This window comes from Penicillium longicatenatum, assembly GCF_028827895.1.
Source record: "Penicillium longicatenatum strain IBT 33135 chromosome Unknown contig_6_segment0_segment0, whole genome shotgun sequence".
In the NCBI taxonomy this organism is placed as follows: domain Eukaryota; kingdom Fungi; phylum Ascomycota; class Eurotiomycetes; order Eurotiales; family Aspergillaceae; genus Penicillium; species Penicillium longicatenatum.
The window spans coordinates 1252317-1275470 of NW_026643123.1; the positions used below are offsets into that span (position 1 = coordinate 1252317).

Sequence of the window (23154 nt, forward strand, 5' to 3'; positions counted from 1 at the left end):
TGATCACACAAGGGACATGATGCACACCATATACTAGCGGACGAATGTACGTGGTATGAATATAAGAAACAATCGAACTATGCAAGTTGCAAAACCACAGGAGGAAGAACATTTACACAAGGCTGATTTCAAGTCTGTTCTTTGGTGGTTGAACCTTGCGATCAAAATCATGCATCAGAGCCCCATTGGGAAATACACAATTGGAAGGCAATGCAAACTGAGTAAACAGATTGAGGATAATGGAGGGAATGTAAAGCTTCATCAAACGTTCAAAGTATCACATAGTAAATGATTTGAACAAAGAGCGCCTTCACGCGGGAAATCAATCCAATCCCAGAATTTTATTCGACTGATAGCTATCTATACCTGTCTGCTTCTATATCTCACATGATAAATCCATAAATTTACTTGTTCTCAGAACTGAAAAATGACACGTAAGCTCCGCATGAATTAAAAAGAAATCATCAGCTCAAGGGCTCCAAAACCTAAGAATTCCTGTTCTCCCACCGGGTTGCCATCGTCAGTAACTTTTGCCGGATGCTGAGGGTAAATTTGGTCTTGATATCCGTGTCAAGGAAGCTAGCACAGTGACGTATCACATCCACGGAGTCGTCCAAGCGCACTGCGGTATCATCCGAGTCCGAGAATGCAGGGATACCCCCTTGGTGGTTCAGGTAGGAAACGATAGACGTATGATATGGCGGATGGACATCCAGAAGCACCGTGCCCTGTGTCTCCATGTCCCCCCGACGCGGTGAGTTGACCACGTTGACAGACACTGTGCCATTTGCCCAGGCAACCAGAGCCACTCGATATATGGCACCGGCCCACCACGGCGGCCGACCGGGCTCCGGTATGGACCGAACATGACGCATGACCTGACCACAATGAAAATATATCTCCGTTGTGTTCTCTAAATGATGGGCGTACTGAGAGCAACGTCTTGGGGGATCATAACCCACCTCACTCTTCTGGTTGCTGCGTGCTAAAAGCTCTATCTCCGGGAAATTCACCATTGTATTGAGCATGATCAGATGATATAGTATCATGTTGGTTGCAGTTTCTGGGGAGGTCGTTTCATTTGGAATCTGTGTCTGGGTGAGATCATGCCACTTGCGCAGCTGTTCCTGAACCTCTTGGACTTGCACCGCAAATAGAACAACGGGCAGGTGTTGGGAGCCTTTGTGAGTTTGGCCTCTACCCAGAACCCTGTCTATGTTGAATCGCAGTTGAATAACCTGATCCTGAAGATGGCAGAGCAACAGTCGCAGCGTGACAGGTGAAATGTGCGCCGTCGAGCGGAAATCGTTCGTTTCTGAAAACCAGGATAACCAATCATTAAGTGAAGGGGGCATGCTGACCCGTCCATAAGCTGATAGCATCACTTCGATCCACTTCTTCGCGAATTTAGCGTTCCATGCGCTGTCTGGACTCGGAATGGGTGTGTTGAAACTGGTGGTAGAGAGGAAGGATGTTGAGAGTATATCTCGAAACAAAGATATTTCGTGGTCCAGAATGAGCCAACAATGCGTGAGTCTGCATGAAAATAGTTAGAAAGATCCCCAACCGTTTTGAAATAAGCGTATATCATGGCTGACCTGTTCGCCCCCTCTTGTGTCTTCCATATCTCCCAGGAGTGGGCGACATCATTGGACGATTCTAGCCGGGCTACCTGGGTATCCCGGTGGTAATGTTGCTCCGCTTTCAGATGCATCTAAAAAGTCAGCAAAGTCAACTTGAACAGGAAGGGGGGTCGACTACCTCTAAGAACATCGTCCTCTGATAATGTGCAATCTACACGGATGGAGAGACGATCAATGAAAATACACCTCTCGAGGATTGATCAGAGGGAAGACTTACGTCCATCTGCCACTTGTCTCCGCTCCATGCAGAAACAATGAGATTTAACAGTGCGCACTGCGAGACTTCATGATCCGAAGCTAGCTTTATATTCTTTTCAATGAGATTTCGCAGGGAAATGCGGCAAATCTCAACCAGCCCATGTGCAATCTTTGAGTATGTCTCACTCCCCCCAGCTACCATGGCACCGGCGGCGAATATGAGGAGTAAAAGCATACTAGGTAAAATGGTATTTCTCCCTTTCATGCGCTCGTTGATGTTTAGAGGCGCGATGGGGATAAAGGGATAATATGGTTCGTAGCTGCGGAGGTAGGACCGGAGCAATATTTCCAATACAGACGGACAAGGTAGCACGAGAATGGATCCCCCAGCGTAGCCAGGCATTCTGTTGTTGGAGCCCCGCAGCTCGTAGAGTTCTTGCGCCTCGTTATAAAGCCCTTGCATGACAGCGCTGAGCTTCTCCCTAGTGCTGGCTAGAAGAGGTTCAACGACGACGTTGCACGCCACTGGCTGACTATTCTGAATCATCATGTTATCGTGCGTGAGCAGGGAACGCATGTTCTTCACATGCTTGGCGGCTGTAGGCGCGCACGTAGACGATGGTATGACTGGGTTGCATTGGAAAAGTGGCCAGCCTTCTAGTGCCTCTACCTGGTCCAGATCGGAGTTCCCATCCTCTAATGAGGGGAGTGAGGATACCGTTGGGACGTAACTTTCCATTATCTCGTCTTCATCCGCCATGTTTGGTAAGGTCTCTGGTGGTATGGCAAACGGTAGGTTCCGTGGAGCCATTCCTGTGAGACTCGTCTTCTGAGTCGTCGGCGATGGTCCTCTAGTAGGGGATGCGAAGTCAAAAAGGTCATTTGAGCAGAAAGGCCCCTGCTGTATAAATCCAGAGGAAAGAGAAACATTAGAAGTGTAGGCTTCGTCTACACCAGATACCGCCGCGATGAATGATGCCAAAGGATCCTCTTCTAGAGCCTCTTGCGGTAAAGTGCGCTGAAGTATGTTTGCCGCTGAATGGTTCCAGTCCATATAGATGCCACGGCCTGTTTGATAGCACGGTGATGTTGCTTCGTGATCTCCGTTAGGCGCGTTGTCGTTGACTGGTTCAGATCTAGCGGAATCGGAATCTTTATTGGGGTTAGAGCTTGTGGATGTCGGCTCTTTCGATTTATAATTCAGAGAAGATCGACCTGGCCCTCGCTGCGGGACTCGCACCTGGCAGGAGAGTTTCTTCTGTATGCATCGCGAGCATGGCACCTAGTACGCAATGCGCTTTAGTCAGGTCCGATCCATGTCTTTGCATTGTCACTTGTACCTTCCGGTCACACTTGGCTTTAGACCTAGCACAGTGTGCACACGCCAGAATCGAATCCGCTTGGGTGATGAGCGAGGAGCTTAGTGTCGACATTGTGGAAATAATAACGTATCGCACCGATCGGCGTCAACGCCATAGAAGAGACGAAAGAACAGCTCCGTGCGCGCTACGGAGCCCGGGAAGGAAGAAAAATAAGAGCAAAATTGTTGTACTTGAGTTGTATGTAAATTTGCGTAGTAGCTGAAATATTTTAAGCTTTTCAAGGTAGATCTAAGAAAGCATTAAAACGAAGAAAGGTGAACAGCCGTGGGCAACCTTATTACATTGGCACGAAAGTTACAAGCTGTATTGGCAGAATAGTAGGCGGTAGGAAAGGCGGGCAACTTTGAAACTTTGATACGCAAACAATTATAACGCCTCGGTATGAAAGGACCTGAGTACATACTACGATACGGGTCGGCATATGGGTCTGACTAATGCGAAAGTCGAAGATCTTTGTAAATTTCGTGTCCAGACTTTGAATTGATTCGTGAGTCCGTGCACATTCCCAACATCCTCAAACAAAGGGTAGCATTGCACCACGGAAAAGCCCACATTTTGCTGGAAGCTGACCTCAGATCAATACACTCACTGCCTGAAAAAGGCACAAAGATACGAAATTTTCGTGCTCATCATGCACACCGGCCCACACGTATTGTAAAATCAGCCTTATCTTTGAGACCTTAATTTTTGTTGAATACAGTTTAAAATGCAATTCTTACGATTATGCAGGCTTTATTGACCCTAGTGGCGTTTTGCACATCTGGGTCCAAGCACTGTAACGTAATCAGCAACCCAAACCGAGCGGCCTACTGTACTAGACTCTACTTTTGATTAAATGTCCGTCGGCCCGAATCCTTCGGACCCTAGAAGCTCTCAGAGGGTATGGGAGCTATGGAACTAAGTCTGTACCCTCTATTGTGCCACGTTGGTAAACAATTGGAGTAAAAGGTGTTGATCAAATAGTGGATAGGTTATTTCCATAGGGGACCCACTGGTTTTAGATGCTGAAGGCTTTACAGAGACTAGGGCCTCCGACTTACGAGAGGATTACATGTCAATTAATTCCGCGGGCAAGCAGACTGGGACTTCTCTTCGGCAGATGTATCAGGCCGGCCGCAGGATTCGAATCCCTGTTCTCTAAGTTATTCCCGAAGAGAAATAGGCCCCATGATGATGTAGTATCTATCTTTTTTCATAACTAGAAGAACGCTATCCGCCTGCCGAGCGGGCCACATATGTGTGTAAGCGAACGGCTGCATATCCGAGGCGACCTAGTACCTTTTGATATTCCACTACTGAGGAGTAAAGGGTCATGTACTGCAAACGAAATAATCGCAAATCCAAGACTTATAACATAGGCATTAGGTACACAGCCTATCATAGCTATTTGTATTTTAGGTACACTAAAAGAAGCTATGGCCTAGGTGAGTTAGAGCCTTACTTGATGAACAAAAAATGGAAATCCAAATACCGTAAATTTATGATACATATACAACCGCGCTAGCCATGATAGCGATTCGTACATTTTTACTTCGTTTTTAATTGCCACTAAGCGGGGTTCTCCATGAGAGACCAGCACCCACGCATACATATTACATGTCCTCTCATCCATGAGGGGGCGCAGATCGTATTTCCATCCACCCCCACCATATTCCACCAATCACCAACGGCACCCTCAGAATATTAAGGCACATCATTATTTTTGCTTGCTACACTAATGTGTTACACTATGTACCTACTCATAAGTATTGTCCCACTTCAATTCTTAGCCCCGCCCCATCAAATATATATATCTACAATTTAGTGCACTGCACCACCATACTCTACATGAATTGCATATAATTACACGTTTACATAGCTTGAATCCCGCACAATCTTTCGGTTAAAATATGGAGAATTAATACCGCATACAATACCTTCTGGCTCTTAAAATTGTCGCTAACCATCCTGGCATGCTTAAGATTAAAACATCAATTTACTCTTGGGGAGACAACCACCAAGCCTCCATTATACATACTTTGGAATATGCCTGATCAGTCCTCGATTGACCAATAGGTATTCATACGCTTAAGATATGATTAAAATCGGTAAAGTTTTAACCATACATATAACGATTCGAATAGGTTTTAATTAGGGGGCTTGAATTCCACATGATTTCTATGCTTCTTAAATTAGTCTCTCGTCACGCACGCGGGAAAGATACTCACGTTGCCTTGCTCAAAGGCTCTTCTAGGTATGAAGATTAGAAAGAGACAAGTTTCAAGCACATCTACCTACTACTCGGTGTGGTATTGGAGAGGGAAAAAAATATAGGTGGTTGTTAGCCGGAAAAGTGGAGTGGGACAATTTTTTATAGACGGGTAGGGGTGGAGCCGAGTCCGCAGGCACTACTTAGTCTCAGGGATCAAAGGCTATTTCTAAGAACTTCACCTATAATTTTAGGAGCATTAAGGCTCCCAGGCTCTACTCATACGCTCCTGTAGTTCGACCTCGTCAAAAACATTTCGAGGGCTAGTATTTCCCGCCCTCCACCCGGCCCTCCGCCCTTAGAGAGCGGCTCGCCGGCCGTTATAAGGTCTAGATAAGATAGACGAATTGAGACATTATATTGTGAGTGAGTTAGTGGTGGGAGAAGAAGGAAGGACAAGGGAAGAAAGGAAGAAGAGAGAGAAGCGCTAATCTACCTAGAGGGGTCACTCTACTCGTAACAGCTTCATCGCAATAAAGGTAGTCGTAGATGGAAAGGCGAGGGTTTAGAACCTGTGAATGCATGATGAACATAGCACTCTCCCTCAATACTTTCTAGAGGTCCCAAAGTCACGTTCGCAAATTATCGACCGATTCGTTGGAGTGAGGCGCACTCATGAATTGTCCCTTTCCGGTGAAAAAGCTGCTGTAGCAAACATTAGTATAATTCTTGCAAATGGCAAATGAGGGTTTTCAGGGCAGGACTGTAAATCTACTAATCGTCTTGGGATTTAGTGCCTAGATATAGGGACATGGCGTCTTGCCATTTGCCACCTGGCCACCATTCATAATGTCCTTTGGTAAGGATCCCAGCCTCCGCCCATGCTTCTAAGACCAATTAGATCGTCCCTCAAAGGAAGACGTCCTCACTTTCCTTCCCTTATCGCTTCGCATTTGGAGGGCTCAGTACAGTCGGCCTGTACTTCCTGTCGCCTTCGGGCGTAGAGTGCTGCACCTCGAGAGGCTGCGAATGTTGGATCAATAATTTTGGAGACAATGGCAGGATCTCCATAATCTGGGATATTCGTTTGAAGATTCATAGGCGATATAGGCATCATTTCAGCCAGGGCATCTCTCAAAGAAGCTAGAAAGCGCGGGTGGGTTACACTCTCCCCAGCCAGAAGAATATGAGTAAGAGAGTATGGGTATTCTCGAGGAAGGACCAATAGTTGCGAACGAAGGCGGGACCATAGTGTATCCTGGGACCCGTTTGTCTGGAGAAGATGATCCAACCTAACTTCAAAATCTAGAATATGGGCTTTATCCCGATTGAATACAGTTAGAGCCTCGCCAGAGTTGGGGGCTATGATGCTGGTGTATAGGAGATGCCGACTGTAGAAAATGGTGAAAACTTGGGTATCTGGCAAGTCATCAAACTCTGCAGTGCAATCGAAAAGATCCTGATAGTCCATGCATAGTCTATATCCGTTTGCTGCATAAATAGCATCGGCCTCCGCTAAGCATCTGGGGTAGAAGGGGCTGTCGCCTACCTAAGTGCGCAAATCCAAGTCTCTGAGTGCAGCGTTGACTGTTAAACTGAGGGAGCTTATATTAGGGGTTATAACTGCGACCCTATCAAGTATTTGGGATATTTAATTCTGAGTAGAAGCTTTGAGTTCTTGGAGTAATTCGTTAATGATTTCAACATCACTGTGCGCTTTGATCGGGCAACCGAGCTTCTTATAAGCCACCGCCACTAAGCGCCCCATGAAGTCGTGTCAGATAGAGAGAATGGGGAAAGAATGACTTTATAGGGAGATATATTGGTTCCGTCTAATTGTGGCCTGGGTTCGCCTGTAAGTCGCATCATAAGCTCAAGGTATTCGAAATTACCCTGGATATGGGCGACTTCGACGACGGTCCCGTTGTAGTACTGTATAGAAGCTGTTCTTTTTGGTCATTAGAGAAATGAGCATGTTAGGACAAGAACATCATTTGCTCACCCATATGAGGGGGTCAGGTCGAAGCCGATCTCGGGAGCATCATGAACCAGCGTAGAGAGGCATGTTTCACACGACGGGCGAGGACAATCGTAGAAAGCATCGATAATAGGAATCAACTGAAAGAACAGAAATCCTACCAACAATCTATTCATTTCGAGCAAAAACCCGGATTCTATGGCGTTTGTCAATGACGATGGTTTATGTTTCGTTGAAGTTCGGGTTCAAGCGTTGGATTTATGGTCTATCTGCGGTCCGAAAAGTAAGCCTCTTAATCCGGGTAATCCCAGGGACCCTGTAATTACGGAGAAGTGCAGTTGCCAAGTGGCACTTTGTCGCAGGACAAACTTGTCCAGCGATCGTGCCCAAGGTCCTAATCACAAGTTAGCGAAGAGGTCAATACGGTCGTCGACATAGGGTGATCCTCGGCTCTCACCCTGGTTTTGACCCGATCTATTACGCACCATTATCACGCCCACGCAACGGTAAAGCGGCGCTCGCCCACACGCCATGCATTTATATTCTACCTTGAAATCTGACTTCCCGTCCGCTCATCCTCCTTTAAGCCACCCGCCCGTTAGTAGTATGATTGGTGACCACATGCGAATCCTTAATGTTGTATTTTTTTGGTTTGGTTTTTCCCGAGATTTGTCCTAATCGAAAGAGGAAGACGATTAATGTGGCTAGAAACACGGGTTATAAGAGGACACTAATTCTTGCACCTAAATTTGTATCTTCGTGTTTGACATACATTTTAGCAGTACCCTTATCTGTGAGGTTACTGGGTGGCTCTACCCCGTTGTGATCTTGGCAAACCCACACGTGAACATCATTTGTTCCTTTGCTTACCCATCAATATCTCACAAATTACCCCAGGCGCACTCAAGGCTGTCTCCCTAAATTCAGAATGGAGACACATCTTCCCCAGGAAATATTGCGATTGATCGCGGATCATCTGCAAGACTCAGAAGCCTCTTTGGCCCCTTGCACTCGAGTATGTCGTGAATAGCAGGTCGCCTTTGAGCCATACATTTACTCCCAACCAATCAACGTGTTAAGTGCCGGTGGTGTCAACAAAGATGACTGCGAGAGGTCAATGTCGATGAGTCACTTTCAGAACGCGACCTCTGGGAAAGGGTTGGCCCGGCGAGCCTTGATTCAACATTTGAGCTACCACATTGTGGTTCCTCTTGACCTCCCGGATTGGCAAACTCGCAAGGAGAAAGGATACAATCTCGAGAACAACATCCGCCATGAGAATGACCTTGCGTTTCAGTCCGGAATCTTGGGTCTCTTCAATACTTTGAAACATTGGGATTCCAATTTGCGTCTTTCGGTTGAGTTGGCGCTGCTGGGTCGCGAAACCGGAAAGGAGCCTCACACATATGACTGGGACACCGCAGGCGAATACCGCTACGATTATAAGAAGGGAAGAACAAAGTCAGTTCCTGTCAATCGTGCGCAATTTCTAGACAATGGGCCTTCCCTTCTTCCGGATGTCGCGTGCATCGGCCGTCTTTGCTTTAATGATGGTCCCCCTTTACATCAAATTTGGGCCGGATCGGCCATGCAAATTGCTCAGCGCTGTAGTACTCTTACTGAGATGGTACTAGATTTCGATGAGTATATTCGCCCAGATCACATTGAATACATTCAAGCAAGGCGTCAAGGTAAGAGAATACTTACATGATATAGGACAATGTCACATTCGAAAGCTGAAACGTTAATATGCCGATAGCTTTGGCCGACGGTCTTTTGAAGATGCCACGTAGCCTCAAGGCATTCGATCTCCTCAATCAGATGGAACGCCCTTGGAAGAAAATGATGACCGGGTTGAATGTTCTGCTTTCGGATACCGACTTTCTTTCGCAGAACATTCTGAATTTGAGTCTCTCACTCAGAGAATTAAAGATTGACCAGCTATCACTCACGCCAGATTTCTTGTTTCCTCTAGATACAGAAAATCATCCCTTGCCGACTTCCCGATCTCTATATTGGCCTTCATTGGAAGTGGTGGAGCTGACTGGGGTTCCTCCAAGACTTCCCTCGGGTGCGTTCATCAACTCGCCATCAACTGTTCAGCTGTGCCCCTTCGTTTGCAATTCAGGTAGCATTCAGGCAAGAGACATTATTTGGTCCATCTTACTGATAATACCATGATATAGGCCAGTGGGTTGTACATCCAACACCTGAGGACCAAAGCGAAATCGACGAAGTCGAAGACTGGGAGAGGATCATCTGTGACTATGAAGAAGGCACAATTTCCCGGCCGATTTTTGATACCGAGCATTTTCACCGAACCCTTATTTCCCTAGGCCATGCAGCTCGTCTGATGCCCCGTTTGAGATACATGCAATATTGTCTCTCACATAACCCGAACTTTCGGTTTGAATTTGAGGCCCATGCGTCGTCTGGTAAGGCAGAGTGGCAGCTTTATTCTCTCTATCGACCGGATCAACGGGTAGCGGATGCGTGGAAATGTTCGTTAGCGGAGCTAGATGCGAAATTCCCTGCAAGGTTGATCAAGACGACTATTGCGGACTGGGATCAACATGTAGCTGAATCTTGGAGCACTGTGAAACATTGAAGTGAAGTAAGAGTTGCACATGTGATATTTCCAAAACATACGGTACTGTAGAAGAAAGATCCCGGAATAGCCAGGTTAAATAGAACATATGAACCTCGGAACGTACTCTGAAAAGGAATAAGGAAACCGAAAGATAGGAAGGATTAAAGCATACCTAGTGCCTATCACCAAATGTGAAGCTATTAGGTCGATTGGATCTTTCAACTCTTGAAGAAGATCATTCGGCTATCCAATTTGCGTAGCCCATTTGATCTTGTGTACCACGTTGCTGAGCGCATATCGATCTCGTTCATTGCCTAGATATTTGTGGAATTCCCGGATCCCGAAAAGAAGTCATTTAGGACACGGAATATGTGATACTGAAAATCGCTAAGGGCTTCGTCGGATCCGTGGCCAATCGATGGGATCATGTCTAGCCACTTTGCGAGAATGCAAAAATGATCAAATGTACCCAGGAGGTGTCGAAACTCTCCTGGACACTTTCCTAAGATCTCATTTGGCTTTTAAAGCCCAATTATAAGCATTACATGATTGCCTGGGCTTAATCCGAGCGACAGGTTTTAGAGCAATCTTGCGGGTGGGCTCGATGAAATTGCGGGTTACTGGAGGGTCAAAAGCGTATCATAGCACTTTTATGTCTTGTGGCTGGCTCACTCTCATGACTTCTCGACATGTCTATCAGCCTTACCATCGGCCAGCCTACTGCTACGTTGGAAGTGCATATTTTTGAGTGATTTAATGAGGAGCAGGCTAAGCGTAACACTTTCTATGAATTAGTGTGGCCCAAAAACCAGGTGATTCTGCCGCTGGACTAAGAGGGTACTCACCCCTCTTAGGAAGGGCTTTTTCTAACTAGCTGACAATGACAGTGAAGCTTAGTCATAGGAGCATGCTTCCAAGGTTGTGGCTATCATACGAAGCGGTCCCTTTGGCGAGAGGTATGTCCTCGTGTCTTCGGCTTTCATATCGATTCAAATTCACCTTTGGTGGCTACTACGACTGAACTTTACCATGCGCGTCTTGTGTGTCTTTCTTGCCTTTGTTGGGGTCGCGGTTGCTTGTATTCCGTCCGGTAGCCAATGCGATCCAACGAGTGCAAACGGGGACGAATGTTGTACTGGGTTTGCCTGCGAAAATGACGCGTTTCCACCTGATTCTTCAAGCTGCCAGCCATTGGCCTAAGCCATTCTAAGTCTACGGTAAGTCTAAGGCTGTATGAAGTGGTCGTTGTCGAATACTCATGATTATTAGTGTTCGCTCGTTGATGTTGAGGTAGCCAAATGCCGCGTAATGCATTCATTGCTCACAGGTTACGGGCCTCGTGGAATAGGGCGAACCTTGTTTGTTGTTTTGGTTTTGCCATGCCCTACCTGCTACTTCTACTAGTGTCTTGATTGCTTCATTCCTTCGCTTCTCCAAGCCTCTTGTAAACAGCATGATTTCCAAGTCCGATTAAATCAAGTATTGCTTGAGCCTTTCACTTCACGAGTTAGAATCTCACAAATAAGCCATTCTTTCATCTGAGATGGCCGAACAGGCTGAATGCAGTAAATAGCAAATAGACCATCATCAGTATCCGCAACAACTTGCGACAATTCGTACCCCAATCATGAGTAGGCACGGATGGGAACAAGCTTTGAAGTCGAGAGTCTTGAACCCCTGTCATTTGGACTGATAGCAGTCGGAGAGCGAGCGGTTCGAGGGCCAACAAACCAAACAAACATAAGACTAACCAGAACAGGAAGGAAGGATTGTTCACTCCCTGATCCTGATCTAGGCACAGCTTGATCTAGGCACCCTGATCAGCTCAGTGAGCCCAGGTACGAACAGGGGTGACGCAGACTTCGGCCGCCACTGTACCTTTTTTGCTGGCAGCCTAGAACAAAGAAACCCACTAGCATGGATGGCCCCGGGGGCGGGCCAGCCGCGTAATCTGATAATTAATTCAAATACGACCTCGAGAACCTGAAGCAAGCGAGGGATTAATAAAATTATAGGCTGACCAGGTGATAATCTCTGTCTTCTGCTTCTCGTACGACTCTCGTCAATATGACATTGCAGTTTTTGGCAGGGTCAACATTCAACAATGTGTTCCAGGCTGCAAGAGGCCTCAATAACACTGTTCTCAGCGACCGACATGTCCCGAAGACAGATTTACAAGGGAAATGGGTGATCATCTCTGGCTCCAACAATGGTGTTGGACTGGAGGCGGCCAAGTCATTTGCGGAATGGGGAGCAAACCTGATCCTGGCCTGCCGCGATCCACCTGAGGGACTCGGCGAACTTCATCCCACAGCAGCTGTGAAAGAATGCAAGCGCCTTGCCGAGGCACAGGGTCATATCTCAACAATACAATGGTGGGAGATAGATATGGCAGATTTCAAAAGCGTCGAGGCTTTTTGCGAACGATGGTTGAAGAGTGACCGCACTCTAGATATCCTGTGCAACAATGCGGGATCCCCATCTACCGCTAAAACTCGAATGACGAAGGATGGGTGCCAGCTGGTTCACCAGGTCAACTTCTTGTCTCATGTGTTACTTACCCTCCGACTCCTACCCTCTCTAGGGCGCAGCAAAGATCCCCGAATCGTGTGTACCACATCATGCGTCCATCACTTCGGTGTCTTCGATCTAGATCATTTCAATGGTGGTGAAGAAATGAGAGGGAACGATTACCACAACAAAAAACTATTCTTCCAGATGTGGCTCACAGAGCTGCAGGTCCGTTGCCTGAAGCACCCGGAGTATTCTCATATCAGAATCAACGGACTCCATCCCGGTTTTGTCGCTTCGGGAATCTGGCACGAAAACGACTTGAAGAGCAACGATATCTCGATGCGAGCTCTTGCGTTCTTCTTACGCTATGTGGCTATCACTCCGCAACAAGGTAGTCTGGCAATTACAAATGCGGCAACCAGCCCGATGTGTGGGCGAACTACTAGTGGTGGAAAATATCTCAATCGCATTTGGGAAGCGCCACCACATCCCTATTGTCAAGACTCAGATGCACGGTCCAAGTTGTGGATTAAGCTGGATCAGGTCCTCCGTCTCCGGGAAAAGGGTCTCCTTGAGGTTCTCGCTCTTTGACCTACTGCTTTGTTACTAGTATATGAGCAACATGTCTTCAGCTCGACAGTTATTTAACCAGCGATCATTTCAACCCAGGAAGCTATTTGTCTTTGCTTTGGACTCTGCCTTTTCCCACATGAGCCCCGAGGATGTAGCTAGTCTTTTGCCTTTAGAGACGGCGCCTGTCCTTGACTTTCTCGTCGCGCGTGGCGAAAAAAGCTACTCGATCCACTACTAGGAGACTTTGCTCGAGGCGCCCCCGCAAATTAGAAGATAATGATGGTTGACTAGACCATCCTGAATTAGATAGCTTCCCCACCTTCTTTTCCCTCACAATAAGAATGACGCATTTTCATGATGATATGGGATCCTCCAGAAAATGAGTGCAGCCCAATTATCATCAACGCACTACCAGCGCCCTCATCAAAGCGGCGACAGCACAGTCAGGAACGCCCCGGCAGACATTGTCCTGTCTACATAGGTGCATATACATAGTCTAGCGCTGAGATGAATTCGTGAACTTTCCATTCTTGGCCGATAAGCCTTATCAGCAAATCCGGGGTACCCCTCATTCCGTCCGCCCCTGGCACTTGTCGTATACGTATACGTAGAGACGCAAGCAATCATGCATCTACGTCCCGATCATGCCGTACGGGACCTCCGAACCCTACATGCCTTTATTCGCGCCCATCCTCTCGGCGTCCTGACCACGTCCCTCCCATCGAAAAACTTCCCGACCCTCCAATGCAGCCATATCCCATGGGTACTGGATAGCGAGCCACCCACCGGCACCAGCACCACCGAGAACAATGCATCATTCCTTGGCATAATGCGGGGGCATATTGCCCGAGCAAACCCTCAAAGCAAAGCCATAGTCGAAGCAGTCACGGAATCCCGTACTCAACCCTCCGCAGACCAGAGTCCGAGTGACAATAAAGGCGGCGATATACTCCCCGAAGAAGTCATGATCGTATTTACTAGCCCGGTAGACCATTATATCACACCGAATTTCTACACAGAGGGCAAAGTGGGTGGAAAGGTTGCGCCGACGTGGAATTACGCCGCTGTACAAGTCTACGGACGTGCACATATCTACCATGATTCGAAAGACGAGGGTACAGGCGAGTTTCTGCATCAGCAGTTGACTGACCTTGCACGGTTAGGCGAGGAGGGGGTTATGGGATTCCGGGAGGGAGGTAACTCCACTAAGAGTGAAGGTGAGCACACTCCATGGAAAATAGCCGATGCACCTCAGCAATACATCGCGACATTAAAAAAGAACATTGTTGGAATGCGGATTGAGATCACCCGGATCGAAGGCCGTTTCAAGGTTAGCCAGGAACGACCAGTGAATGATCGGACTGGAGTGGTGGAGGGGTTAGAAGGGATACAGGGTCGAGCGCGAGAGATGGCTGAGTTTGTGAAGAGTGGCCGTGTCTTGACTGGCACCGCTGAATGACGTGAGGACCCAGATGGCCGTCGGGTATTTTGTATATACTTTCATGTGGGATGGTGGCTGACACTGCAGTCATACGTGCAGATGTGCAGACCTTCGGTTGGATAAATGCTTGTTTCGCGAAATGCATTTCTGCAAGTCATAGAACCTTGGTTTTCTAGAATAGAATCTGATCCATGTATTGAGTCTCTCCCTCTACCTCCGTATCCAAAACAGTAGCCGTGGGCGTCGATCGGGGACTCGTACATAAGGGGAAACCCTTTCCCCCACCGGGCGCTTAGACGTTCTGCATCCCCGATCTGGTTGTGCAGAATGATGTCTTTGCTTCGGATGATTTTGTGGGGAAGAGGTCTGAGAGTTTCCAGGACTTGAGGGTCTAGGATTTGAAATCTAGGATGGGGAATACCGTATACCGGTTTGAGGTTGTAGGTTCGCCTCTGGTTGCCGAACCCTAGCGGGGAAGAACGAAAGGGTAACGATCCCCGACGGTCTAGCACCCGCGATTAAATTAAGGACAGACGGTGGTAGACCACGATGAAAAAAATCACAAGAAAAATCAAGGGCCTGAGTGAAACTAGCCACGACGTGAAACGGATTAAAGGAAGTTAAATTAGTGCCCTACCCTGGTCCCCAGGGGAAAATGTATGGATGACAATAACTCCGGCGGCACTCTGTACCTTTGACTGTCACTTCTCCGCATTTTCCCTGTCTCCACAACTTTTCCCTCGCCCCTGTTCCCCCTCAATTAGGATTAGATTCTCATCCATGCCATGTTATTCTGCTAATTCCTCCCTTTCCATCTTCCCCAAATGTGACCATGTCTCGCCCTCAGGTCAGCATCGACCGGCTAATGCCTCGCCGCGCGACAATCGAACCGCGCGAGGCAATGAACTGCAAATCTTGTCGCAAACGAAAGGTGGCGCAATCAATCCCTGGGAAAATATTGAAAAATACCTTGGAGTGAAGGCTGACCATCTCTCAAATATATCAGATCAAATGTAATCGTCTGCGACCCAGCTGCGAGGCCTGCAAGGTCTTTCAGTGTGCCTGCGTTTATGGTGAGTCGTGGAGCCCCGGCCGCCGATCCCAGTCTGATCGTCACCGCAGATGCCATCCCGAAAAAACGCGGCCCCAAGACAGATGTACTGGAGGCCCTACTCAAACGCGTCGATGGCCTGGAAAAAAGGCTCCAGGATGAGAAGAACCCCATCTCGCCTACATCTCCGGACAAGAAACCCGAGGAACTCCCGCCAAGCCAGCCAAATGGCCGTCGCAACACCATTGATGCCTCGGCTTTCTCGCCATACACACCCGGGGACTCGCGACCGTCAATATCCACCCCTATATCGCAGACAGAGCAGTTCCCGAGACCGGGAGGACATGGCTCGTCGCTTAGCTTTTCTCAGCCACCTCAGAATCAGAATGGCGTTTTATCTGAAATGCTGTTGGATGCGTACTTTACGCGATTACATGGGAAGCCGTTTTTTATCCTGGATGAGCCTAGTACGCGACAGCGCCACCAATTAAATCAACTCGCGCCGCATTTGTCTATGGCTATCTTGGCCATGACGTTGAGGTAGGCAGGTCCTGCCACTGTACTATTCAGCCACTAACGCGCGATAGGTATACACACACGATTGGTCAACCGGAACAGCCCTTACACGTGGGCTTGGACGCTGCTTTACAAGCGCGTCGTATGGTGGATGTTGATAACCCGACAGTGGAAGCCTTGCAGACCCTGCTCCTATTATCACAGGCTTTCTTTGCTTATGGATTGGGAAAGAAGGCATACATGACATTTAGTACGAACCGTCTCACCCCGGTGATTTGACCCTGGCTAATGTCAAATAGCAAGCTGCGTGGCTATGGTAGTGGCGTTAGATTTGCTCCGGGAAGTGCCATCTAAAGCCAGCCTATCGCCTCAGGAGCGCGAGATGAGGCGCCGACTATTTTGGGCAGTATATCTCATGGATCGCTTTATTGTTTGTGGATCACGTCGTCCGTGCCTCATCGCAGACCACTCTATCGTTCTACGTCTTCCTTCGTGGTCTCCTCATGCGGCGGGTCTCAACATGGAAGGGGATTTATTCCATGTTGGTCCCAACATTCAATACTCTGCGGATTCGCGCCGAAAATCTCCGAGTGCTGCGTCGTTGCTAATTGACATTACCCGAATCTTGGGCGTGACGAACCGGTATTTAGCTGCCGGTGGAGTCAAGGGAGACTCCCATTTCCCTTGGCATGCGCTTTCGAACCTGTCCAAGATTCGACAGGAGTTGGACATCTGGGCGGCAGGGACACAGGATGTATTTGCCTCGATTGAGACATTATTTGGCCACCGTGAGAGCACCACGCTACTGCTCAGCAAGTTGATTTATCATCTTGTCCACTGTCTGCTATATCGTCCATTCTTGCCTATCGACTTAGTGGAGCTAAGAGGGACGGGTCAGCACCAGTCATGGCAGATCGAGGCCACGAACTTATGTTTCTCCCACTCGAACGCCATTGCCGAGCTCGTGGAATTAGGTCGCAATTCTCCACTTGTCGAGTGGCCTGCCTTTGTTGGCTACTGTGTGTGTACGGCGGGTACTGTCCATGTTCATGGTGTGCACTACAAAGGCCGTGAAGGGGAGGTCTTCTCTTCTAGTGCCGAGTTTTTGACTCGTGAGATGCACCAATTGACCTGGCTACGAACTGCTTGGGCGGGTGTACAACATCAACGCGAGCTACTTCAAACTATCTATACCTGCCACGCCGAGTTGGTCCGCAATCTCGCGAGTAGCCCGATGCGCTTTTCACCTGTGTTTCACCTCGAGGATTTCCTCGATAGATACCCGGGTCTGACTGTGGATGGAGCACATGTTCGATTACTAGATACCGGCGACGAACTACGCCCAGGGTAAGATATACTCGATCGCCTTATTTGCTAATTCTCATACTAATTTCGGAACTGGGAGCAGTGCCCCGAACATGGTCGATCGTCAAGACTACTATCAACGCCCAATGGCCCCACCATCCTTCCAAAACCCTGGATTCTACCCTAACACGAGACCTACACCACCTCCCTTCGCAAATCAAACCCCAGAGGCCGAAAGACACAACCCCTCAAATTCAATGCCAACCAAGACCCAAAATCAACAAGCCATCTCCCCGACCCTCCAATTCCACCAACCATCGCAATCCCAGCCATCACCCTCCCTATCCTCAATCTTCCCCGTCCAACCTACAGACATGTCCCCAACAGACAACAACCACCTAGCCCTCCCCTTCTCCCCCTCAGCATTCGGCCTCTCACCCCCAGCCTTCCTCACAGACTCAAGCCTAATAGCCCCAACTCCACCCCAGAACCCACAATACGCTACATTCCCCTTCGACACTGCCGCAAATCCAAATGTGAATGCAGCGACACCGGGTGCTCAATCACAGACTTCCGGGTCGCATACGGCTGGTAGCGAAACGGGTAGTCTGGAGAAGGATCCCTTTCTGAGTTTGTTGGAGCAGTTGGCCGAGAATGAGAATTCGCAGGGTGGACCGAGTGAGCTTGATTTCTTTTTGGGGGTTGATCAGGAAGGGGATATTCCTGTTGAGGGGGAGAAAGAGCTGTGATTATAGTTATGGCTTGGCTTGTGTAGTGTGGGGTACTTGTATGCTTATTTTGGATAAGCTTTTGTCTTGGTGCTGTGTATAGTTCGCGATTCGATACCCAAAATATTTCATTTTTGTTCCGACTTTCTGTCCTATAAAATACAAGGACTTGAGGTCTGAAGATTTAAGTTCTACTTGCATCTACAACAGAAGAAAAGAGAAGAGTAGTGAAGTAAAAAAATGAGTTTAAAGCCTATGTACAGTATCAATCGTATCAGTAACAAACATTTTCATCGTCGGGCATTTACAATCTCGACGAGCTAGCCGGGGCATTAGCCGCACAACAAGAAGTAGGAAAAGCATTCGTAGACTGCGTATCAACACAAATAGCAGAAGGAGGAACCCAGAGACCAGGATTCTTCTCGTGGAAATTTGATGCACGAAGCATAATGCTAACAGGCTCAGCGGGCATGACAGGGAAATCCTCCGTACGGGGGAAATGTGTCAGACCGAACTGCAAGTAGCAAACGATGTCGGTATTATCGATACTCTCGTTCCGCTTAGCCCAGTCCAGGATAGTCTGGTTGTATGGGTGGTTCTCCGCGCCGGTTGACTGGCAGACGTAGTCACCAGCTGGGAAGAGCTCGTAGTCCTTGTAAGGCGTAACCCAGAGAGGTTTCCTGGCGAAGGCGGCACGGTTGTAGACTGTGCTGCCGGGCTTGGCGAGGAGGGGCGGGCAGTTGTTGTTGATGATCTTGTAGCCGACGGGCTTCTTGGCGATGGCATTCATGCGGTTAGGATTGATGATGTCCCAAGTACGGTTTGTCTCGTAGCAGTAATCTGCTGCGCCTTCGAGGGCGGTGCGAAGGGGAGTCTTCTTGGAGTAGAAGGCGTTTCCGTAGGGATTTTCTGGGGATCCGACGGCGTGTTCGGAGGAGACTGCGTCATTTTGGACGACGGAGTTGTTGGGACCGTCGATTTCGGGGTCGATGCGGAGGGAGAAGATGTGTTGGTGGTTGTGGGCAGTGATTTGAGGAGCGACTTGGGTTCCCCAGGGAGCGGCTTGCTCTGTCGGGTGGAGGCAGTAGGTGTTCAGCATGCCGGTAAGCTTCATCTCGAGCTTGTAGGTTCCATCTAGGGTGAAAGTGTGGTAGAAGCCGTACTCGTAGTTTGCGGCTGTGATGATTTGCGAGACGATGAGCTTGCGGTCGCGGGCTGAGATCACCGTGCCGTCACGGTAGTCGGTGTGCTTGTATAGGAGTCCGTTGTCCTCCTCGTGGATGCAGATAGCATTCTTGATCACGGCGGCTTCACCGTTGGCGGTAGACATGATTCCGTCCATGTAGTGAATGGCTCCCTTGCAGTCACAACCCAACTTGAGGGAGTTGGTCATGAGACCGGTGCCGTACTCGCCGACGTCGAAGGCGTGCTTCTTGTGGTGTGGCTTCTCGGGGGCGCCGTAGGGGACGACCATCTCGACAACACTGATACGGTTGAACAGGGTGCGCTCACGGTCCTCGTACATGTCATGGGTGCGGACGTCGGAGATGACAATACCCTCACGGTAGTTGAAACCAATGTGCATCTTGAAGTTGGCCCAGGAGAGCTCATTGCCGCGGACCTTGAAGGAAACGCCCTGGGGCTGGGTGATGTCGATAGGCTTCAGGCGGTCATGGTTGTACTTGTCGCCAATGTACTGGGGAAGGTAGTTGTGCTCCTGGAGGGGCACGCCGGTGCGCTCACCGTTCACGAGGCGAATATCAACGCTGAGGACCTCCTCCTTCTCGGTATCGGCCACAATTGTGAAGTCCAATGGGTGGGCGTATTGGTTGTCGAACTCGGAGGTCCGGTAGTAGGCCAGACCCTGCTGCAGACGGTGCTCGAAGCCCCAGCGCTCATCGATACCAATGGCCCAGGCATCAATGAAGACCTTGGACATATCGGTGATACCAAGACCTTCGCAGGCACGGATGACACGGGAGTCCTTGCGAGAGATGCGCTCCATGATGTCCAAGTCCTCAAGTGTGAGGGTGGGCATGACATCGTCCACCTTCTTCCACAATTCGACCTTGCCTGTGGCGAGGTTGACCACCACCTCAGCGACGGCACTGGTCTCACGCTCGATGATAATGGCAAAGCAGCGGCGATCGGGGGCAGGGATCTTTCCGGCGCGGAAGGCCTGGTACTCGGCCTTGGGGGGCTCGCGCAATGTGAGGCAGTTGAACTTGATGGTCTTAGGGCTGGCATATTCGCGGATGAGCTTAGCAGCCAAAGGAATTTCCTTGATGGAAAGCTGGTCTATACCAAATTTCAAATTAGCGTCTGTTCGGGGGCGTGCAGATCATGCACATGGGACGTTTATCTTATCGTGCATACCTAGCGGGTGTGGAGTTCCCTGCGGAAGCATGGCATGTGCAGCAACACTGTCATAGTCTCCCTCCCGGAAGATGGTATAACCCGGGATGGAAGTGGTATCAGGAGCAGACGCCATTGTGAGAGTTTTGAAAGATTGACTTGATGAAGCTGTCACAAAAGGCTGGTCCGTGGCCTTATATAGTGTGTATCCGCTTTTATCAGATGGATAGAAGCCGCATGGACATTCCTAATTAGGCAGCCGCGACGTTGTCTGGGCCAGATAGCGTGGATCACGACTCTACCCGACTCAGGGCCTCCCGTGGGTTGCTCTTTCTGGCGAAAGCCTGGAGAATTTACGGGATCCCGTTGAACGTGCATTGGCCTGTAATATTTTTTGCGTAAAGTCTTTTGCACGGCGGGAATTCGCACCAATCAGATCGCCGGCTTATTCCCCGGCCTTGCGTGCAACCCCGAACAGCATGCATATCTGCATTCACCGATCGGGCAGTTCAAACCTAGAAACGTTGGTCTTTCTCTCCGACACGCGTGTCATGTGTCATGGCTGATCATTCTCGCGGGGAAACCACGTGAGGTCTATGCCCACTGACCATTCGCGGCGTTTATATGTACGACCACCACGGTGTATTAGATCGAGTGTTACAAATTAGTATCGCTAATAAAGCTTCAGATCTAGACAAGATCAACTCATCGTGCACATTTGCTGCCGTTAAACAATTCCATTAGTGTATCGACGTTATCTACGATAACAAGAAGTCCTGGGGCATGGCGTGGACCTACCCCTTTGGGTTTAGCCCCACAGTACCGTGCTATGCATCTTACATAACCCGAGATCATCTGGAGAGTGTGGGGCGAAACTATGTTCTTCTCCAGAGTTTCAGCGGGACTCATCCGCCTTCCTCTTTGAGGAGGTCGACCCGAGAGCGTTATCTAAACCATGCACGATAACGTAGCTGCAGCTCCGCTTGGACTTAAGAGACCGGCTGTACTCGACTTGCTGCTTGTTACGTTCAACTCTACCACATTGGTATACAGTCATTCTACACTATGTCTTCATTAACAGTGCAGTGTACCGCGCCAAATGGTCGCACCTGGACCCAACCGACGGGGTTGTTTATCAACAACAAATGGGTGAAGTCCTCAGACGGCGCTAAAATTGCCAGCATCAACCCGGCGTACGTGTCTTGGGCTTGTACGCCCCAATTTGTAGAGTAGTACTGACATTTTCATTGCAGGACCGCCAAAGAGATCACATCTGTGTATGCCGGTACAGCTGAGGATGTCGACTCCGCAGTTAAGGCTGCTCGCGCTGCGCTGAATCACCCCAGCTGGCGGGACCTGTCGGGTCTCGAGCGCGGCAAGATGATGAATCGCCTTGCTCAGCTTATTGAGGATAACAAAGAGACTCTGGCTACGATCGAGACTTGCGACAACGGAAAGCCATACTCTGTTTCCTTGAACGATGATATGACTGAGACTGCCGAGACGATCCGGTACTACGGTGGATATGCGGATAAGGTCTTTGGACAGGTGATTGATACCACCGTGGACAAGTTCGCCTACACCGTGCGCCAGCCAGTGGGTGTTTGTGGCCAGATTATCCCGTCAGTTCCCTTCCAGATATTCGCAACGATGCCCCGACTAACAATCTCAGATGGAACTTCCCTCTCTCCATGGCAGCTTGGAAGCTCGGTCCCGCTCTGGCTTGTGGCAACGCCGTTGTGCTGAAACCCGCCGAGCAGACTCCCCTCTCCATCCTCTTCCTCGCTAACCTCATCGTCGAAGCCGGATTCCCTCCCGGCGTCGTGAACATCATCAACGGCCACGGTGCAGTGGCCGGTGCCAGCCTCGCCTCCCACATGGACGTGGACAAGATCGCTTTCACCGGAAGTACCGCCACCGCCAAGCAGATCATGAAGATGGCCAGCGTGAACCTGAAGAACATCACCCTCGAAACCGGCGGAAAGAGTCCTCTGCTCATCTTCAATGACGCAGACCTCGAGCAAGCAGTTGAATGGGCACATATCGGTATCATGTATAACCAGGGCCAGATCTGCACAGCTACATCTCGCATCTTAGTTCAAGATGAGATCTATGACCGCTTCATCGCTGCCTTCAAGGCCCAGATCAAGAAGGTCTCTAAGGTCGGTGATCCATTCGACGAGAACACTTTCCAGGGCCCCCAGGTGACGCAGGCTCAATATGACCGTATCCTATCCTACGTCGACGTGGGTACCTCTGAAAAAGCTACCCTCGAGTGCGGTGGTAAGCCCTTCAAGGGTCCCGGTGCTGGCAATGGTTTCTTTATCGAACCTACCGTCTTCACTAATGTTAAGCCGAATATGCGCATCTACCAGGAAGAAGTCTTTGGTCCCTTTGCTGTTATCTGTCGCTTCAAGACTGAAGAAGATGCCGTTCAAATGGCCAATGATTCTACTTATGGTCTTGGAAGTGCTGTGTTCACTACTAACCTGACCCGTGCTCATCGTGTTGCGAAGCGCATCGAGGCTGGTATGGTGTGGATCAACTCGAGCCAGGACAGTGATTGGCGTATTCCCTTCGGTGGTGTTAAGCAGAGTGGTATTGGTCGGGAACTGGGTGAGGCCGGATTGGATGCTTATTCGAGCTTGAAGGTCGTTCATGTTAACATGAAGTCTAAGCTGTGAGGTAAAAC

General features: G+C 49.1%; 8 protein-coding genes across 8 annotated transcripts; 5 read left to right on the forward strand and 3 right to left on the reverse strand.

Annotated features, from left to right (window-relative positions):
- Nucleotides 1-485: 485 nt before the first annotated feature.
- N7484_008664 (fungal specific transcription factor domain-containing protein) lies at nucleotides 486-2895 on the reverse strand (the record flags this gene model as incomplete). Its single annotated transcript, XM_057119051.1, has 3 exons — nucleotides 486-1536; nucleotides 1599-1714; nucleotides 1861-2895. The coding sequence occupies 3 exons, from the start codon at nucleotides 2893-2895 to the stop codon at nucleotides 486-488; spliced, it is 2202 nt and encodes a 733-aa protein (XP_056968606.1).
- A 4271-nt stretch (nucleotides 2896-7166) lies between these two features.
- N7484_008665 (uncharacterized protein) lies at nucleotides 7167-7565 on the reverse strand (the record flags this gene model as incomplete). The annotated part of the gene is made up of 2 exons (XM_057119052.1): nucleotides 7167-7359; nucleotides 7414-7565. 2 exons carry the CDS (start codon nucleotides 7563-7565, stop codon nucleotides 7167-7169), a joined length of 345 nt encoding a protein of 114 aa, XP_056968607.1.
- A 941-nt stretch (nucleotides 7566-8506) lies between these two features.
- Nucleotides 8507-9997, forward strand: N7484_008666 (uncharacterized protein; the record flags this gene model as incomplete). The annotated part of the gene is made up of 3 exons (XM_057119053.1): nucleotides 8507-9080; nucleotides 9149-9517; nucleotides 9576-9997. 3 exons carry the CDS (start codon nucleotides 8507-8509, stop codon nucleotides 9995-9997), a joined length of 1365 nt encoding a protein of 454 aa, XP_056968608.1.
- A 2049-nt stretch (nucleotides 9998-12046) lies between these two features.
- Nucleotides 12047-13084, forward strand: N7484_008667 (uncharacterized protein; the record flags this gene model as incomplete). Its single annotated transcript, XM_057119054.1, has 1 exon — nucleotides 12047-13084. One exon carries the CDS (start codon nucleotides 12047-12049, stop codon nucleotides 13082-13084), a length of 1038 nt encoding a protein of 345 aa, XP_056968609.1.
- A 607-nt stretch (nucleotides 13085-13691) lies between these two features.
- On the forward strand, nucleotides 13692-14525 carry N7484_008668 (FMN-binding negative transcriptional regulator; the record flags this gene model as incomplete). Its single annotated transcript, XM_057119055.1, has 1 exon — nucleotides 13692-14525. One exon carries the CDS (start codon nucleotides 13692-13694, stop codon nucleotides 14523-14525), a length of 834 nt encoding a protein of 277 aa, XP_056968610.1.
- Nucleotides 14526-15339: 814 nt separating this feature from the next.
- On the forward strand, nucleotides 15340-18128 carry N7484_008669 (transcription factor domain-containing protein; the record flags this gene model as incomplete). Its single annotated transcript, XM_057119056.1, has 6 exons — nucleotides 15340-15438; nucleotides 15514-15580; nucleotides 15630-16098; nucleotides 16146-16324; nucleotides 16374-17421; nucleotides 17483-18128. 6 exons carry the CDS (start codon nucleotides 15340-15342, stop codon nucleotides 18126-18128), a joined length of 2508 nt encoding a protein of 835 aa, XP_056968611.1.
- A 283-nt stretch (nucleotides 18129-18411) lies between these two features.
- Nucleotides 18412-20598, reverse strand: N7484_008670 (peroxisomal copper amine oxidase; the record flags this gene model as incomplete). Its single annotated transcript, XM_057119057.1, has 2 exons — nucleotides 18412-20405; nucleotides 20484-20598. 2 exons carry the CDS (start codon nucleotides 20596-20598, stop codon nucleotides 18412-18414), a joined length of 2109 nt encoding a protein of 702 aa, XP_056968612.1.
- Nucleotides 20599-21527: 929 nt separating this feature from the next.
- N7484_008671 (uncharacterized protein) lies at nucleotides 21528-23146 on the forward strand (the record flags this gene model as incomplete). The annotated part of the gene is made up of 3 exons (XM_057119058.1): nucleotides 21528-21655; nucleotides 21716-22084; nucleotides 22135-23146. The coding sequence occupies 3 exons, from the start codon at nucleotides 21528-21530 to the stop codon at nucleotides 23144-23146; spliced, it is 1509 nt and encodes a 502-aa protein (XP_056968613.1).
- Between the last annotated feature and the right edge of the window lie 8 nt (nucleotides 23147-23154).